Source organism: Oryza sativa, chromosome 4 (assembly GCF_034140825.1).
Source record: "Oryza sativa Japonica Group chromosome 4, ASM3414082v1".
Classification (NCBI taxonomy): domain Eukaryota; kingdom Viridiplantae; phylum Streptophyta; class Magnoliopsida; order Poales; family Poaceae; genus Oryza; species Oryza sativa.
This window is the reverse complement of record NC_089038.1, coordinates 34192974-34213558: the sequence shown is the minus strand read 5'-3', so window position 1 is coordinate 34213558 and position 20585 is coordinate 34192974. Positions and strand designations below refer to the sequence as shown.

General features: G+C 40.4%; 1 protein-coding gene and 1 long non-coding RNA gene across 2 annotated transcripts; one reads left to right on the top strand and one right to left on the bottom strand.

The window, feature by feature from the left end:
- The first annotated feature begins 10130 nt into the window (after positions 1 to 10130).
- LOC4337280 (transcription factor IBH1-like) lies at positions 10131 to 11440 on the top strand. Its single transcript, NM_001419908.1, has one exon. The coding sequence runs from the start codon at positions 10319 to 10321 to the stop codon at positions 10925 to 10927; it is 609 nt and encodes a 202-aa protein (NP_001406837.1). The 5' UTR covers positions 10131 to 10318; the 3' UTR covers positions 10928 to 11440.
- Positions 11441 to 15376: 3936 nt separating this feature from the next.
- LOC136356250 (uncharacterized) lies at positions 15377 to 17342 on the bottom strand. The gene is made up of 2 exons (XR_010740904.1): positions 16892 to 17342; positions 15377 to 15680 (listed from the first exon to the last, which is right to left on the bottom strand). It is a non-coding gene; the product is annotated as an uncharacterized lncRNA (long non-coding RNA).
- Positions 17343 to 20585: the final 3243 nt, after the last annotated feature.

The window sequence follows — 20585 nt, the reverse complement described above, 5'->3', positions numbered from 1 at the left end:
TAGCTACATACATAATCAAATCATCGTTACACTACTAGCGTAGAACGTCTCGCCGATTATAGAGCCACTCATGCACGACAGTATACCCGCGTGCCGTGCTGTGTACGCGCGATCCCCGCGGTGAGTCGTGATTGATATAGGCATATCGTGGCGCCATACGGGCCGTAGCCCGTAGGCGAACCACCGCCCCGCACGGCTCACCTGCTCACCTGGTTTGTCATATGAGCCCATGACCAATAATTTCACCGCACGCACGCCCGCCCCGCGCGTCCGAGGAGAAAACGGTGGCGGTCACGCTGGATTGAAGGTTTTTCCTTCTAGTTTTAAACCTTTTCTTTTCTGCTGCAACATCATATCAACGGAGCGGCCTCTATTCCGCATTACTCTTCTACTGTTAGCGGCAGTTGAACAAATTAAAGAACCAATCATGAACGATTGCACGAGCGGGTAATCTTGATCCACTCGTCAGATGTCGTACTTTCGTGCTAACTGGTTCCTGCTCCAGCCAGCAGCAAGCGACTACTCACTCCGTCTCATGAAAAACCAACCTATAACTAAATGTGACACATCCTATTTTATAAATATAAACATACCTCTGTTTCGTATTCGTTGTATTATAAAGTGTTATGTTTCGTTTTAGATTTATTTTTTTTTTGGACGGAGGGATTACATACTGACGATCTGGAGATAGTACCGGCCAGAACGCAAACGCACACGTACGTACGCATCGATCGACCGATCAATTCGATCACCTCATCATGCATGCATGTCGATCAACATGCCAAGTTAGCGATCGAGAGCTAGCCATAATGATAAGCACTGTTGACCAAATGAGAGGACCCGGCCGGCAGCAACCCTTGATTCTGTGCATCAGCATAGAGCTCTAGTGGATGAAACAGTTGCACTACTGCACAGCAGCAACATGCAGAAGACATCAAAATTCTTAAACCTCCAAGACAAGAGCCGGCCGGCCGGCCGGGTCGCCTTGTTGGCTACAGCTCCACGATGACCATGACACTCTCCCCTGCAAATGTTGCAGCAAATTAAGATCTCGGCTCGACGACACAAACACGAAACGATTGCATATATACATGTATTGGTCCCCCTCTGATTAGCTAGCAACTAATGGACGTCTAACCATGCCAATTAATGGGAAATTAAGGTGCAGCATTATGTAATTAAAACAGTACCTGTGCTGATTGATTCTTAGCTGGCTTGGGTAATAAGACGAACCAAATTTAAGGGGAAATTAACAGATACTCCTCCTAGCTGTGATATACTCATAGTGGTGTCCGGCCGTTTGTATATACGGATATTAGACATAGCGCGCGCGGCATGCATGCAGAGGCTTGTTCCTTTCATGAAAAAGAGGTGGAGTGTCTTGTAAGGCATGCTACATGGAAGCATCACGATTTAAATACATTTGGCAAAGTTCTTGCATAGATCATCAGGTCTAACCTCCCAAATTGAGCATGCCCGGCCGGCCCTGCAGGCTGCAGATTGCTTAAACTGCTTGGCTTAGCTTGTAGCCTGCATATATATTATCTGGAACTACATGAGTACTACTATTCGATTAGCGTAGCTGGCATAACATCTTAATTAATTAGAGTAGTAGAAATGTCTGAAAAATGCAAGCTTGTTTGCAGTCAGAATTATATTTTTTTTCTTGCATTCGGCTATGTAACTTAATCCCTTCTATTAATATAACGCTAACCAATCTGTTTGGCCGTTAAAAAAAATAACATCTTAATTGATGGACTCGAAAAATTAATAGTACTGTAAAAATCTAGCATGAACAATCTATATAATATAATATAATGCTGCTGCCACCCCCGTTGCTCAGCATGACTTTTGCATGTTTGGCGCCGATATGGATGAATCGTCTTGTTTACTACTTGTTGCATGCATGTGGGCTAAGGCCTCTTTAGGGGACCAAATCAATAAGATGTATACAAAGTGGCCCTATTGTAATCTCCGAAAGTAAGTGGGATCCCCCATCTCCTAGTCCTACTTCTTGGAACCTTCTTTAATTATAATCTGCTGCTAGCGGATCATAAAACAACGGAATCTATCCATCATGTCCTGCATAGATAAGGGAACATGCACGCATATTATCACATTCGTCAAAGCACTCTATCATATCATATACACTTGTAACTTGTTGCTTCCTCATTGGCTATCTCTAGAGCCATTTAATTATTTATTTATATGTGATTAATCTCTCGTTTTTTTAACTAGTTGTGAGTCTCAAACATGTACTGACATCGATTAATTACAGAGGTAGTACAGACTCTACTTTAGTTGGAGACATGGGTGTGTGGTTTTGGAAGGATGTGTCGTAGTAGCGTTAGTTGAATGCAGTTGGATGAGCTAGCTTTACTCTTCGGCTTGGCAACCGCTACCTTTCGTACCATAGTGCACGAGCTCAACATGAACAATGCCATTAAAAGAGCGGCGGCTACTTCAAAAGATGAAAGTGAAAGCATTATATTGTTAATTAATTAGGTCATCTGATTTTGAGAAATGTTAAATTCTTAATTTCTCCAGGATTTCCTATACTTCTCATCAAGCGTCCGGCGATGTATACTATCTTAAACTACATATCATACTCATATAGTTTATTCTGCACTTAAGATCAGAATGCATGATCAATCTGCGATTTGAAAATATTTTTCAGCAGCTATATATACATAGCATATATAGGTCATGCGATCCTATAGCTTTTTTTTTTTTGCGGGGCTATAGCTTAATTAGTTAGGACCACTGTTGATGTAGGGAAAAAAAGCATGCATGTATGCACTGGCAGATTCTTTCATTCACACGTACATATCTATAAAGTTTTATTGCAACTCAATTGTTAAAGTGCATACTGTATTAATTCTCACGTATGAATTTAATGTACAGTTATATATAATTCAGTAATTTGTTTAGGAGCTAGGAGAATTAATATTCTGACTGAACTTGCATGTATGCAGACAAACTATACACATTCACTTCAATTAATTGGACTGTGATATTTTTGGTGCATACGTTTTTTATATACAGTAATTGTTTAAATCTGTATTTATGCTCTTCGGCCACATATGACGAACTGGACATTTAAACATGATAATGACATTAGAAGGTAGGGGGTATGTTTCTGACAGGAACTTTAATTATGTATCTTAACACGTATATTTTGGACATTCTGAGACGTTTGTGGAGATAACCAAACTTGGTTTTAATGATATTTTAGAAGTACTTATTGTAAACGGTGAAATTTAGAAATTTTCGTTAGTTAAGATCGGGTCAAAGAAGGAATTCACGCTGTGAGTATAGAAGATTCAGTTAGGCAAGCTGATCCAGATTTGGTATTAACCTTCTGCAATAGGAAATGTGTATCTTAGTTTTTTTATATATATAAATAGAGTCCTGAATCGATGAGTTGTGTTGGGATCAGACTTAGGGTGTGTTTAGTTCACGCTAAAATTGGAAGTTTGGTTGAAATTGGAACGATGTAACGGAAAAGTTGAAAGTTTATGTGTGTAGAAAAGTTTTGATGTGATGAAAAAGTTGGAAATTCGAAGAAAAAGTTTGGAACTAAACTCGGCCTTAGGTGAGTTTTCTCTTTTGATCAGCCGATCAAAAGTTGTGTCAGAGTCAAAGTTGTAATGATAATTTTTTTTTAGAGATAGAGTCCTATATCAATCCGATTGTAGTAGAATCGGACTTAAGGCATGTTCAGATTGTAGCTAAAATAAACCTTACCAAGTTTTGGCAATGCCAAAATTTTGGCAGGATGGTAATATTGCAAAAATTTTGGCAGGATTTCTTATGTATTGACCAAATTTGGCAATAAACTAAACGTAGACATATTTTTGGTAACTTTGTCAAAAAAAAATGGTATGGTTGAAAATGGCATCAAAGTGAACAGGCCCTTAGTATAGCCTATGGGCATAAATATGTGCACCCAGGGCCTTTGTAAACACCAACAGTTCAATAATCACTTTTTCGACGCATCGCCACCCTAGTTTAGCTTCAACTGGTTCTTGTTCGAGTTTGTGCTGCATCGATTTCGATCTCCAGCAAGAAAGTAAGCCCCGTCAACTTCACTTGTATTGGTTGGGCTGTACTTTCTCAATTAAGTCTGATATATTAATTTGATCTTTGCATGCGTTGCCTATCTAATGTATCAGATCTATCTTTGATTGTTTTGCTCTCATAGTTAGGGTATTATATCAAATCACTTTGAATTTTACCAATCGGCTAGTTTAAATCTATCAAACTTACCATTAATCTTGAATTATCTTGGTTATGTCCAATCTACTAAAATTATAATTTGCTAGATAAATTTATTCAAGTCAATAGGTTTAAACAATTGTTTCATTGGAGTCTTAACCGATGAGTTATGTGTTTATTATAAATTAATTTGCTACATCGTTTGAGTTACAAGATTTAGCATAATCGGTTAACTGCTATTTTTGTTATCTTCAATCTTATACTGACGGAGCGTGGGGCTCCTCACCGGGAGACCGCGCAGGCCCCCCTTTGCCAGTTCAGCCGGGGGCGCTAAGTGAGGTTCTTCGCCCTCGATCTGAGGAACGTCAGCGAGAGAGGAAATGCACAAGACACGGGCGATGTAGACAGGTCCGGGCCGCTGAGAAGCGTAACACCCTACTCCTGTGTTCTGGTGGATCTATGCGTGAAGGAATACAGAGAGCCGGAGAGCGAGAGAGAGTTCAGGCTCTAGAACCCATTCCCCAGAGTCCCAGTCCCCTTCTCCCCTCTCCTCCCTTTTTTCTCCTAGGCCTGGGCCTCCTTTTTATCTGGTCAGGGGTCACCACATGGGCCTCTAGCTGCCTAAGAAGGGAAACATGCTTTTTACAATGAGGGCTAGTCTACAGCCGGAAGTGACCTCTGACAAGCAGAGCACACGTCTCCTGCCCCGCTCGCCTGCTTTCCCGGTGGACGCCCATTTCAACCTTCATTTAATGGCCAGCGACTTCCTTACCATACTTGCGCTGAAGCCTGGAATGGATTTGACCGGGACTGACATACCAACTCCAGGAGTTAGCACGCCGGCTCCGGCTAGGGACGAGAGCTAGGAAGCTCTCATCATTCCGACGGGACGGGGCGAGGCGTGTGACAGGCCGCCTATTGCCACCTAACCAGCGATCTGACCGGTCTGTGACCGGTCACACACCGCGACCGGTCACGGACCGGATAAGCGTGCGCTGCGCCGCATTAAATGCGGCGTGGTGCACTCGTCCAACCTGCTATAAATGCGGTTAGGTGAGCCCCGCTGTGCTCACCTAACCCACACACGTGGCGCCAAAACCACAGGGGGTCGGGGCGCCCCAGCCCTCGGGGCCGAAACGGGAGCGGCCCGACCCCTCGGGGAGACAGAGGGAGGGGTGGCCACGTCACCTTCGGGCCCGACCCCCCCGAGGGGGTCAGGCCACGTGGGTGACCGCGGCTACCCAAGCCTCTAGTCACGATACCCCCGGCCCCATGTCACCGACATATACTGTCTCGATTTGATCCGATCTATCAAGATTGTGGTTAATAATCATAGGTTGTTAATGATTATACTTTAACTTGTTATAGCTGATGTTGTTTTTTTCTTTACTTTGCGAATGATGATAAGCTTCAATTAATATTTTAGTGCATTGGCCTACATCTAGGAATATATATAATTGTTAAGTTGATATCTTTACTACTTTCAATCTTATATTGTCTCAGTTTGATTTGATCTATCAAGATTGGTTATAATAAAGTTAGAAGATTTTGCAAATATATATTATGTAGATTTTGGTCGATGTCACTTTGATCCTAAATATTTATATCCATCGGTTACAGCCAATCGATCCAAAATTTCATCGGCATCGGATGGGCACACGATACAATATCGGCCCTATGACCAATTGACTCCACAATCTAATCTTTTCGTTGTCTATCTTGTTAATTCTAAGATCAAACTAACTGGCATGCCCTGAACCCGATTGATAGGACTTGCACTAGATCTAAACAAATCTCTTATGCCTTTGTGTATGTGACGAATTTTACATCAACACTTATCAATTCAACTTCCTAATGAAATTTAAAATTTTGACAATTAGTCCAATTTTATGAATTATATAGGAGTATTTAAATTTGCCATCTACTCCCTCCGTCCCAAAATGTAAACATTTTTAGAATAGTGTCAAGTCAAACTTTTTAAATTTTGACTATTAATAGCGATAAATTAAGAAATATTAATCATGTAAACTTGATGTTACTATATTTATCATTAAACGAACTATCATAATATGCAACTCTTTTTATTTAAAATATTTTACTTTTGTAGATATTGTCTTGGAGACCGTGTCGAGATCCAAAAATACTTACATTTTGGGACGGAGGGAGTACTATATAATACTCTCTAAAGGTTTCTTGGATGTTTATGCTCGATTTGTAAGCTAGAACCCATGCCACCACCTATATATATATTCATGTCAATGTATAGCTAGCCTATTTGAAAATTAATGAAATGCATAAAGTCCAAAGAAATAAAATCTATTAGTGTTACTTTGTAAGGCAAGAATTTTACAGGATTTCACATAATTAAATCGGTTCAATTCCTGCAAAACTTCTCAAAGAAAATCATCCATTCCAAACACATGGGAATATGAGAAAAAATGCCACACCTTTTTGAACGGAGTTCTCTTTATTTAATTAATTTACAATTAATGGAATGTCTTTAATTTCTCCAACTAATTAGTAGTATATAAAAAAAAATGACACACGAGTTACCTGTATGTGGTCGATTTGTCAATTCGTTATAATTAAAAACAATTGCTACATATAAACCCGACAGCTCTAAGAACATGATCCATGCATTGGTGGCCCATGGTTAGGAAATGCCGGAGATCAGGCGCAGCATGGATATATCATTAGAGGTTGGGCAGAGTATTTATCTCGTTGTTTAAGCATCATTATTGGGCTCGAACCAATCTGATGAAAATTTGGTAGCTTTCTAGTGACAGCATTATGAGCATAACCACTACAAAATTAATTAAGAACGCCAAGGACATGTACTTATAAAATTTTTACATTAGCTGCAGGCACTAACAATATTAATAAGCCAACAATTGATGATTGGTGTGAATATGCTCATATGTTTAGCCTGGTAATTAAATGGGGAAGTATATATCTCGACTCTTCAAATATTGCATGTCAATTCACATGATGTGATTAATTATAGGAACATTACAAGTCCGTTCTTAATTGGCAACATATAGACATAGATACCATGCACATGCGTGCATGATATGGTATGATCGATGCATATGTATGGAATATGGATCCATGACTAGCTTAGCCTCTTGCATATGGTCGATCGGTCGGCCGGCTTTGCTCCAATAATTAGAGTTTAATCGTCGCCTTGCACGCCTAATTAATCATCCCGTTGATGGCAACAAGTCAGCGGTCACGGAGGCAACACACGATCGATGATCGATTATCAGGTTAATTTCCCCTGTATATATATAGCTTAATTATTAATTTGATTCTCTCTCCTTAATTAGCTTTCTAGCTACCTCCCTGTTGATTTGTGCTCATATGTGATTAGCAAGTCTTAACCATCGGCGACAACTGATAAGTCGTTGGGTTTAGACGTGCGACCAAACCACGACCAGATTAATTAGCAGCTAATTAATTAGGCCCCCTTCGATCTCCCTCTAATTTGATTAAGCCTGAAAAATGCATACAATAATGCACTCCGTATACATACACTTTTATACGCTAATCAATACATTAAAATCAATCGAACTAGTATTATAATTAAAAATCGTTTTCAGTTGACCCGGCAGGCCGGGGGATCGATCGAGAGCGAATTAAGGATCAGATTTTATGAGCACGATCGATCACGATTGAGCAGGTAGCTCGATCTGCTACATAACGTACTCAGAAATTAATTAATTTATATTTTTAAGAAACACGGTATAAACACAAACGTTCTCGCGTGTGACACTCACCTATATGAGCATTTTTAGAAGACTGGGCATATTGACGTTTCGTTGTCGACGGGTACGTCGTCCACTACTGAACGAATAATTAACCGTAAATGTGAACACCCATATCAAATTTAAGATTTGAACCTAAACCTGCTCCGCTCATTTCGTGAAATTAATTAATTTCGTTAAGAAGGAAAAAAAGGAAAAAGGAAGAAGAAAAGTACATACTTGATGCGTACGTAGCTGCGTAGTACGCTTGGATGGATCGGTGCAATATATGCAATGCAATCGAGCGGCTTTGTAGTTTCTCTCTCTAGCTAGCTAATATAGCAGCTAGTCTCTCTCTACCGAATCCATCGTCCGTCCATCCGTCGGAGGAGGTAGGTGGGCCAGGGCAGCCATGTGCGCTCATGTGGTGGTTTGCAACGCTTGGCCCCACCACCACTTTCTCTCTCTCTCTCTCTAGACTTTCTCTCTCTTTCTCCTCCTCTCCAACCCACCACTCACTAACCTGTAGTACCCCCAACAATGCGTACACGGCCGTCACCCTCTTCCTCATTTCTCTTTTATAATCTCTACAACTTTAAAAACATAGTGTCCTCGGTTCGTTCTTCTCATATATGCATAACCATAGTATGATCCAGTAATTTACCTAGGTCAAACCTGTTACAAAGCAGAGGGCATATTATACTATATAAGAAATTTCACGATCTTTATTATTTAATTATAACTTATTATAAACTGTAATTGTATTGGCGCCCTTGTGACTCGAACTACCCCATGAAGGAGGGAGAAGCTGTAACACTTGCGTTCGCGAAAAACAACTGTGTAACACTTCAAAAATAGTTTATAAATAAAACTTATATATATTTGTTGTTAGTAATTTAAAACTTAATGTTGAGAAATAAACTAAAAAAAACATCAAAAAAAATCTAAAATTAAGATTTAAAATTTAAATTTCAGTTACGACTAACAAAGCTAAAAAGCAAATGATGTAGCTTAGCTAGGGTTTAAAGTTTATCCATAAATTGATCTCTCCTACAATTTCTTCGATCTATCCAACACCGCTATATTTATTACTCACTGTGGTAATATTATATGCTCCTAGAGGCATTGGAATATTTTTTTTTTCTTTTTACCTCAATTTTAAAGCTTGCCAATTAACCTAAAATCTCTTAAAATTTGAACGGATCAGGTAGCTACAGAATTAGCCACTGCCTTGTTTATCTCTCTAGGGGATTAGCTAGCTAGGGGCCTGTACTGTATCTATCTCAAAACGCCCTAACGGGAACGGAACGAATCGGCATGGAGGCGCATGTTACCTTTCTGCAAAGCGTGTGGCATGTGTTGCCCAAGATTACGATCAATTGGTCGATATTTGATCGAGATCAAGTTGTTGCCTGGCTCCAGCAACATCTTTATAATCTCTCTGCTGGATTAATTATTTTAATTTTTCTCCAGCTGTGCAATATACACACACATTTGCGCGTAATATGTGCTTTTGCACGCCGATTAGGCGATTGCTACTATAGAAACTTAATTAACATTGCATGGCGATGGTTTGACGAACGTGTCAAACCCCAAATCCCAGGCCGGTTTACTCGTTTTACGTTGCTTCCACGCAGACGAACAATTTAACAACAAATCGAGTTAATGTTTCAGACGCGGACGGCAACGTGATGCTGATGCTGATTTGCATGAAAAAAAAAAGCATTGCCTTAATTTTTCCTCTTTTTTTTCATCCAATTGTAACTACCACTACCACCGTACTCATATATCTATCCAGCACATGCATGGATATGCATGGTTAATAGTAGTTTAGCATGTGTTGTTTCCTCATGTTCGTCAATGCAATCAGGTTAATTAACCAAATCAGCAGATTGCGTAGGAGTAGATGTATGTGACCGATCGAGTAACTGAATCAATATATCGATCCGACCAAAGTCCGACCAGATTGCTTTTATATCCATTAGCCCACATGCAAGCAAGAGCTAACCAAAGATGAGTCTCATGTTCATCTTGGCCAACAATTTCTTACTTTCTTTCTCTACAGTACTAGCAGACTAATTTTTTTAATAAAAAAGAATAATTTGGATTGTTTTTGTCTCTCGTTGTCAACTAGGTATTATAAGACACCGGATCTTGCTCAGGACATTTGTGTCAGAGCCGTGTTCCTCGCTCTCTTCCCTTTCCTTTTTTTCTCTCTCTAAAATCGCAACCCACAAATCCTTCTGATCCGTTTGTGTCAGAGCCAAATCTTCTTCTTCTTCTCCATCTCTCTCCTCTCCTCTTCTCTTCTCTCGTTGGAAGGTGAGGAGGTGAGGTGAGGTTGGGGGCGCCGTTTGATGGACGCGAAGAGGACGCCGCCGCCGCCGACGCCGCCGAACCCTAACCCTAGCGTAATTGGCAGCGGCGCCGCCGCGGACGGCGGCGGATTTGGGAGGGGGGAAGCGGCGGCGGCGACGAAGCACATGCTGGCCTTCCACTTCCTGCGCGCGCTGTCGCGGATCCACCGGGCGACACCCGTGACGCGGCGCACGCGGACCATCCGCCGGGCGGCCTACTCCTCCATGGCGCGGGCGGCGAGCCCGCGCCGCGCGTGGAGCCGGGCGCTGCTCGGCCAGGTCCGCGCGCGGAGGTCCAGGACGCTGATGAGGCGCGCCGCCGTGCTGGTGCGGAGGCGCGTCGTAGCCGCTCCTGCGCCTTCTCCCGCCTCCGCCAGAGGCGTCAGGATTATTGCTGCCGGAGAGACGTCGGCGGCGGCTCGGGCTGTTCCGCCGCCTCCGCGGCAGCAGGGCGAGCCGCCGAGGGCCGAAGCGCTCCGGCGCCTGGTCCCCGGCGGCGCCGGCATGGAGTACTCCAGCCTCCTGGAGGAGACCGCCGACTACCTCCGCTCGCTTCGCGCGCAGGTGCAGCTGATGCAAGGCCTCGTCGACCTCTTCTCCTACCAATGATCCATCCATCGAGTAATTAACATATGCATCATATGGTTAATTATTTATTCGTTCGTCTTGCACGCATCACATGCTGCTGTTGCTGCTTCTGTTCTACTTCTCTACCTACATCATATCGATCTATCTCTTGTTCATGTGGATCGATCGATCGATGCATATGATGGTTGGTTAAGATAGGGGATTATTATTGGGGTAATTAAGGGGAGGATCTAGGAGATTGGGTGGAGTGTTAGTATACATGTTTTTTGTTTTTGTTGGTAATTAAGATTATTGGTAGGTGATGAAAAGATTGTTGGATACATACATCCATGTATAGAAGTATAGGCCGACCGGCTGGGAGCACAATGAATTGAATCATATATACCAAGAAGAAGGCTTTATAGAGAGAGAGAGAGAGAGGGGTAATTAATTGTAACATATAAAGAGAAGGATGAAGTTACATATACTATATGATAGTGAATTAGTGCAGTGTTAATTGTTGTCAATTGTCAGTAAATCGATCTATATATCTGCGTATATGTGTGTTTGTGAATTGTGAAAAATTCATGCATCCTACTAACCTACCTTTGTAGCTGTATCTGCGATGTTGGTATATATATATTTTTTCATCTTCTGTAGGTACGTCTTCTATCTGATTGGGGAAGAAACAGGTAATTACTTAATCAAAGAACTTAACAATGAGGTCATAGATGAATGGATGTTGCATATATATCATGCATGATAATCTGCATGTGTGCAGATTCGTTTTGTTCTAGTAGAATTAAGTATTAATTGGTTGCTAGCTAGCTGCACATGCATGATGCATATGTGTGTACTACCTCTATATCATCGTTCCCATGCATCCGCTACTCGTATTAGCTAGGGATTGACAGCTAGATGATGCTCCATTAGCTAGTTGTTGCCTAGCTTGTCTAATTAGACTATTAGAGTACTGCTAGCTTGCTAACTAGGAGGGTGGTTATGTTGAATTGGTTGTTTGGTAGAGTGTTTTTTCTTTTCTCCTCTCTCAAATTTGGGAAAGTGGGAGCCACAATCTATGAGGGATAGGGTTGCTAATCTTTGAGCTTGATGAGAAGACACACATAACTTGTGGCCAAAGGAACCAAACAAAAGACATTCTCTCCATGGGCGGTTAGCATCTTTTGATTAAAGGGCCTTGTGTTTTTCCCTTTGGAAATAAGCATATATGTATTTGTGTTTTTGCTATTATTTTTCTTCTCTCTTCTTGTTGCCCTTCCATCATCTCTCTCTACCAACTTATCCCTGTTCCTTTTTAGGTGCCACCGGTTCTCTATTGAGTATTCTTTGTGTACTTGATGCTGCTGGCAAGTTTTTCTGCTTGGCTCTTTTGTCGTGTTTTTTTTTCTCTCAGTTGGCTAGCTTTGACACATGCGTTTGTTGCTTCCTTTATGGGGTAAGAATCCGAAAGGGTTGAAGCTAGCCTCTTCTGCTTGTAAGCTTCCTATTAAGTGTTATGTTACATCGGGATCATATATATATGTACAACACAAACAGTAGTTAATCAACTGGACGTAGAAAAAGACTAGCTGGTACCATGCAAGTTTGACATGCATGGTTGAAACCACATTCTTTACTTTTACTTAACTGATATAATAATATAGTTAAGTCTTTTGCATGTCCCTGAAAAAAAAAGGTAAAAAGATACAGACGAAGCAGATGCAAAGAATCTTAGTAGAACTATATGTATTTACATATGTGTGTTTTCACACTAGCTAGCTAACAGATTATGTCTTGTGCACCGTGGTATATTGAGAGAAGAAGAGCCTGCTGCCTGCTGCATCCATAAAATACCCTAAATTTCTGCTTTTGCTTTTTTAATTTTTTTATTTGTACTTGCATATATTGTTTTTAGTTGTGATCACAGAGCTAGATATAATTTCCACTTAAGACGATATTGTAGTGTGTGGTTTTAATCTGTTTTCTATTTGGATATTCGATAGGGGGGCGTTTTTGGTTCAGATATCGAATTTGCTCATTGGCCATAGCTAGCTGTCATATATGACAAAATTAGTACACCTATTGACAGGACAAAGCTAGCTACATGCATGTGTGCATTTTGCTTGGAATCATGTAAGATCACCATCCAATTCGCAATTGGGCCACAAAATAGCTATATTAGGGAGCCATTTCACATCACTAAAAACATTTTTGGTACTTGAATCAACAGCTAATCATAATTGGCCCACTGATTAGCTGTACTCATTTGATCAGCTGGCTATAATCATCTCCTTCAACAGACATGCATGTATATATGCTATATAGTACTATACCTTGGAATGTACATATTGAAATAAAATAAACATGGATCGGTGTGTAGCGTATCATATATGCATCGAGACACATATTTGTGACAGTACATCGGAATTTTCTAACATCATGCATGTTTAATTACTGCATATATGACTTTCTGTCACTTCTATTTTTCAGAATACTATCTTTGATCATCTGCTGGTTAGCCTTGCCATTAGTTCATATATAGACTTATATATAATTTTGTTTTCAATGTTAATGCACTAAAAATTGTGCTCCATTCGAACAAAATGCAGAGAAATTAAAAGATGATTCAGATTGGTCCAAAATACATATATATAGTTAGCATGGTCAAGTAATTTAATGAGTTTGCCGATTTGATATATCAGTTTTTTATTTCGTCAAATACACGATGATATATATAGGTGCATGAAATAATTCTCAGTATTGCTAATTGATCGTTATTTCAGCAGGATGTGAAATTAGTTAATAATTGCCGCTATATATACCTGTCATATCTTCGTATTAGGACTTATCCACATGGACACATCCATTTTATGTCACTGAAAGCTCACTATACTTCTTAATTTTTAATATGCTTGCTTATAATTTATCTATTAGCGGGAGAAGCATCAATGATATACGATGGAATAATAAATTAATGCATGATATTTTATCCATCATGATTAAAATACAGTGCGATAGCGCCCATGAATATTACGATACACGAGTATATATGCTTTTAATAAGATTTTAGTGAAGCTAGTGAGTTACAATCGCTACTATAGCTTCATCTCTTTGAGCATATGTTAGGGAACATATTTAGAGATGAGTAAGTGTGGTGTGCCGCACGCGTAAGAGTACTTTGTGAAATCGGAAAAATTAATCTTTATTAACAGACCGTGCGTGGGACATATTTTAGGCCGTGTGAGTATTGTGGTAATCGAAAAAAATATTGTTAATAAACCATGTGCACGAGATAGATGGATGTACTAGTTAATGGGGGTACTAGTTATTTTAACAAGTAGTGCTGTTGCATATCAAATATGCACATTTAATTTCTCTCTTATATATACAGCATATATATGTATCCGGGATAAATATGCCGTGCAAATTAAATTGATTTTTGTGCCATCAGCTATATATTCTTATGCACGGAATGCAGATATATAGAAAATTCAGTACATGGCTTTCTTTATACCGTGGCTAACGTACGTATACGCATCCATATGCATGGATCCGTATATATGCCTCCAGGGACTTTTGTATGTGTATCGCCTCGTACTCTCTGTTGTTTGAATGTTTTTGTAGATCTAGCGATCAATGTGTTTAATTAATTAACCGAACGCTACCAACAGTACTACACCACTTATACAGCACCTGCTGACTTTAATTTAAAGTATATATACTTTTTGAGATTTAACCAAGTTATAGTTGATGAATGTTACGTGCTACACAGCGCTTGTGCTTTAATTAGATCGACCAAACCTAGCTGGCTAGCTAGCGTATTACTCTAATTAATATACTCGATCGGTATATATATAAGAGCTTAGCATGCGTGGAACAGTACGGTACAAATTAATTTTGTGTCATTTTGACTCATTGTGTGTGTGTAAGTCTGTATAGAATTGTTCATTGTGTATAATTAAGCTTGTATACAATTAATTAATTGTGCAATTATATATATTGTGTGTAAGATTATAACATGGGAAAGCTGTTCGTGTATGCACCATGTATGCGTGTAAGCTAACGAGGATATATTGCGGCCGATGGATACATGGCACCTATCCCTAAAATTCATTTTTTTAATTAGTCCCTTTTACTGTCCTTTCCTGCTGCTTAATTGAGCCCATATATATTAATCTACTCTGGCATCAATATAGAAGAAACGAGAAGAAGTCTAAGGCCCATTCCATTATTTGTACTGAGAGCTGCAGAATTTGTAAGAACTTTGGTATACGAAATATTCCCACTAATTTGAATGTTGGTTTTCCTACAAAATTCTCGATACACTAGAGTGAAGTGCTCAAGACAACAAACATGAATTGGAGTGCGTGTAGTGGTTAGCTAGCTAATTATAATTAATCTTTGATTAATGATATAGATATAGTAAAGGGAAACATATATCCTATGCACACAAACTTTCCGTGCATACCAACTAATAAATATCATGAAAAATTATAGAAAAAATTGGATATTTATTCATAATAGTCGAGATGATGCAGTACATATATATCCTATCTGTTTCTAATTAACATTAACACGAGATTTATGGCGAGGGGCAGCAGAAAATTACTCAGAATTAAATAACAACCTTTTCTGTCTTAGCAAGTAGTAGCAACGTCAGACTGACGTCGTTGCATAAATATATGTACAGTTGTCTCCAACTACAAGGACGTACAGACTGACGCTACGGAGATATGTCGAATACGTCATAAGTTAGGACCATGTCCAAAGCATGCATGACATTGTTGTTGTTTTCCTGAAATATTTGGAAATTATATATTCAGAAGACTTAGCTATATATATACACGCATATATATAATAATTAATTAAATAGCTACTAGCTAGTAGGTGCGAGTACCACGCGCGTACGTACGTACACCTCTCTAGCTAGCTGTATTCCTGTACGTATTTAGTGTATGGTACAGGGACATGATCAGTACAGATTATATATTATTCATGGTAACGTGTAACCTTGTATGCCATATGGACGTATTATGCATATAATGTGACTGATTCAATTGGTGCAAATGCATGGCTACTAAGCAAGCTTCCCCTGCTCTAGAATTATTGATTAGTTAACAAATTTTGTCGGTTCAATTCCAACCTGGTCATATCATAAGTACAGGTTCTGTTAGTTCTTCCCTTGCATCTTGACGAACACTCTCAATTTAATTTCTTGAATCTTGACGAGTAGTCCGTCAAAATCTTAAATCATAGCTATAGAGACTACCGTCCTGGTAAGAATTCATTAATTACATCGATGAATGTCTGGCAGTACTTAATTTACCAGAAAACTGGTGAATTAATCAGCCATCGATGATCGTTGCCTGTTGCCACAATCTGTTGATTGATTTTTTTTCCCCTACTTCCATCGTCAAAACGATCAATTATTAGTCTTGCGCAACACCAAGTTGAACTCCGTACATCATCAGACGATGCTATGTTGTTTAATTTGCATATCGTCGGAGCTCTGAACTCATGAACTTAAGTACGTGGATACACTATCATCATTCTACCTACACCGCCTTCTGTAGAAAATTATACGGGAGTTTTTCTAATTTATATGGAATTTAACTGTTTACCGCAGCTGTAAATTAAATTCCTAATTCCTGTACAACAGTACAAGAAGACTGATCATATATCCAATATCCATGATTTTTTAGTAGATATAGTCGGTCCTTCCATAGTTATGTGGTTTAATTTGTTTACTATGATCTAACTAGTTTAGATATCCTCAAGTTGTTTTCCACTTTATCCACACTTTCAATCAAAACCATGCGCGCTTAATGCCTTTATAAACATTATAAACACGGCGAGAAGAGATTGAAATGTCCTGACGTCGCATAGATCGAAAGCTAGTTAATTAATTAAGCTAATTAATTAGACGTCCAGCTGAAAGCCTGAAAGCTAAAGCTCGAAATCATACACGAAAAAAAGAAAAGAAAAGGCAAAAAAAAAAGTTATTACACATGATGAGATGAGGACGCGGCGGCGCTAGCTCGCGTTAGGAGATCGGACCGGAGTCAGGCGACGGCGGCCGGGAGCGCGAGCGTGCCGACGAAGGGGAAGCTGAGCTGCGGCAGCGCGACCAGCTGCCGCCGCCCCGCCGCCGCCGCCATCTCCATCAGCGCCTTCCTGATCGGCCGCAGCAGCTCCGCCACCAGCCGCCACCGCACCAGCCGCGACACGGCCAGCCTGCACCGGCCCGCCGGCCTGCGCCGCCGCCCCAGCCACACCGTCCCGCCGCAGTACTGCCGCCGCCGCAGCCTCTGCCGCGCCCTCCGCTCCCTCCACCCGCCGCCGCCGTTCCACCCCACCAACGACGCCAACCTCGCCATGCTTAACACTGTGCACACACGCACTGATGTGGTGATCTGACTCTCCCGGCTGAGCTGAGCAGTGTTTGGCTTTCGCAGCTGTATCACTCACTGATGACTTAGTGAGGAAGCTTAATTTATAGTACGAGAAAGAGCAACGCGATTAGCTAGCTAAGTAGGTGAGGTGTTAATGGTAATTAGCTAGTTAACTATAGATAGCCTGCAGCTGCATGCGCTCACTCTGATGATGGTGATGATGATGGCGTGATGATAACATTCTATCAAAGCTTCATTTTTTTAACGTGTAAAAGAATTACACGTTAATATACTAGAAAAAGGAAAGTTCAATTATGCATCGCAACCAGTCAGAGGACAATTGTCGGGGGGCAAGGAGAAAAGAAAACTGAAAAAAAGAGAGAAAAAAATGGAGCTAAAACTGGACACTACTCCTATACGAGAGAGGGGGAGCCGGAGCCCTACTATACACTCCCAATATATCCCCAAAAGACGCGACGCCAGTAAATGACCATGGGAAACCTTCATGTAGAATGGACTTCAGAACCACCGAAACCGACGAGAGAGAGTAATCGAACACTCTGGAGTTCCGCTCCTTTCATAGCTGCGAGGAGAGGAGGACTAAAGAGTCGAAGCACTTATGACAATGCTTAGGCAGGCAGGCCCTAGAAGTAGGCCACTAGACCTGAAGAGAGGAGCCACGGAGCAGAGTGAGGTCAGACCAGTCAGGTAGAGACAGAATCCGGTGTCAGACTTGGCGAGCGAACTCACAGTTGAGGAGGATGTGATTCGCCGTTTTGAGTTATTGGACGCAAAATGGATAGGCCGAGTGGCTGTCAATACCACGCTTTTAAATGCTCTTAATGTAGTTGTATCACCTTAATTTAACTCCTTTTGTCTTAAAAAATCAAAGCTATCTTAGGTAAGAAGCGCTAAGCTCACTACACTTAGGAATTGAGAAGGCCGTCGCCCTCTACATGCATAATACTAATCATTTGCACGGCAGCTTATTAATTAAGTGTACATGTCCCACAAGAAAAGGATATGATCTGTGATCATACTATCATAAGCTAGCTACACATAAAGATTAAATGTATATGTATTTTACTAAATAAAGTGTACCATGTACAATACTACAAAATGGCCAAGAGGGTGGCTAGCTAAAGCATGCGAGAAATTAATTAAAGTTAATCTATCAGCTTGATCTCTAGCTACCTAATGATATCTTAAACTTGCTTGTGCTCTCGAAAAGCAAAATGGATATATAAGAGCGTGAAGGCCAGCTGATCTTGGCGAGATGAGAACTGATGAGAAAAAGCTTTAATTGGCGATTTTATTAATTAAGCAAGTCTGGGCCTGAAGCAGAATGGATTTTTCTCTTTTTTACTGCCTAGTTGGTCCTTTCAGGTACGTACGATTAACGATACAACTGATTTGTTAACTAAATCAATCAATTAAGATGTTGGTGGTGCAATGGATTGGATGGCCTAGCAAGTGTCAAGTTGGATAAATTACAGTTGATGTGATGATTGGAGCCATTGATGTATAGCTAGCTGCTAGCCTTTGCTCATCAGCTGCTTAATTGTTAGCTAGCTGCAACCTGATGTGTCAGGAAAGCAAAGCCTAAATTGCTTTTGATTTGCTTGTATTAAATTAAGGAGGAAGCTAGGAGGGCAATTTGGACGTTGGTGTGTGAGGTGTAAGTGTGCCAAAATGGATAGACTAATTAAGGTCTCCGGCGATGGCTGCCGGTTTGTTGCTTTCGAAACAGGACGGGGCTCGCGAATACAAAATTAACGCAAAATTCCGGCCGATTTCCGCGTGCCGATCTCAAAATCCGGGCAAACCACGGCAGTATCTGATATCTCCGTGGCCACGCGAGATCGAATTCGCAGGAAGCAATCATTAATTTAACTACTGAATTCGAATTCTAAACTGTGTTAAGGTTTCGGTCTTTCAGAGGACCACAAGGAGCAGAAAGCTAGGATAAATTGAACTAGAGAGGTTAATTAATTAAATGATTAATCAAGCACGCAATGAGTGAGGTCAGGAGATTGGCTAATCACTAGGGTTTGACATTGGTAATCACCCGGTTGGAGTAAGCATTTTTCACAGTCTGGTGTTAGTCCACTCGTAGGTGGCCTGTGGCATCGCCGCCCCAATTTGGTCTGCTTAAAATAACCCAAGATAACAATATCATCTTGGGTTACTTCAGCTATAGTGTGCTCTGCTTTGCTTTACCCAGGTAGCTAATGCTTTCTGATTAGCTAGATTTGACTCTAGCAGCCGGCAATTCGTTCCATTTCTAAAGCCTAGGTAGCATTTTGATTTAAATATTTCAAAATCAAAGAATTGCCACACAAGTTTCTCTTGCATGCTTTGTCACTTCATAGAGCATGACGAAGAAAAGAAAGTAACGGCAGAATATTGTTGGACTCCTTACCAATTTGGATCAGCTTTAGGCTCTGTTTTTTTCTAGATGGAATATTGTTTGAAACCGGCAAAGTTGTAATGAGAGGACTCAGCAGCTAACTAATTGACACGTCAACAGTAACAAGCCTATCGTATCCATAATCTAGTCAAAAAAATTGTCATTTCTCCAGGACAAGTTGAACATGAGGCCAACGAGATAGCTCCAGATAGGAATCAGAAATGGCACCAACGCAACTCGTGGTCGATCAATCCTCCTAAACTATGATCAAAAGAAATGATAGGTCGTGATCAGTATCCTCTTTTTCATGTCATGAGAAGCACATTGGTGACATAGGATAATCTATAGTTCTACCACGCACATTTTTGTAGTATTACCGATGCAAACGGTACTGGACTACAGGTTCAATTTTAATTTAACCTGGAATTCAGCTTTTGCTGCCGTCCATTGAAGGAAAAAAAAGTAACTATCTTGTATCCACTGTAATCTGGAAATAATCGAGAGGAAAAAAATCAAATAGATAACATCCAGGATGCTATGCGTGCATGACGACGGGAAAAAAAAAAGAAACAAGAATCAAGCAATACCAGAAAGCGCATCAAAGGCATAATGCATGACAGAATAGTCACAGGTTGGCTAGGACTAGGAGTATTCGATTCCAGGAGAGCTCCAGCATAGCACGGTTGCATAAAGGCGATTCAATGGTGGTGTTTGCATCCTATGAAGATAAAAATTAAGTGTTTCACGTAAAACGAGATAGTAATAGCATGTGATTAATTGAGTTTTAGTTATTACAAACTTGAAAAATAGATTAATATGATATTTTAGAACAACTTTCATATAGAAAATTTTCTCACGAAACGCATCGTTTAACATCGTTTAACAGTTTGAAAAGCAT

Coding starts and splice junctions, on each gene's coding strand:
- LOC4337280 (NM_001419908.1), top strand. CDS start 10,319: ATGGACGCGAAGAGGACGCCGCCGCCGCCGACGCCGCCGAACCCTAAC.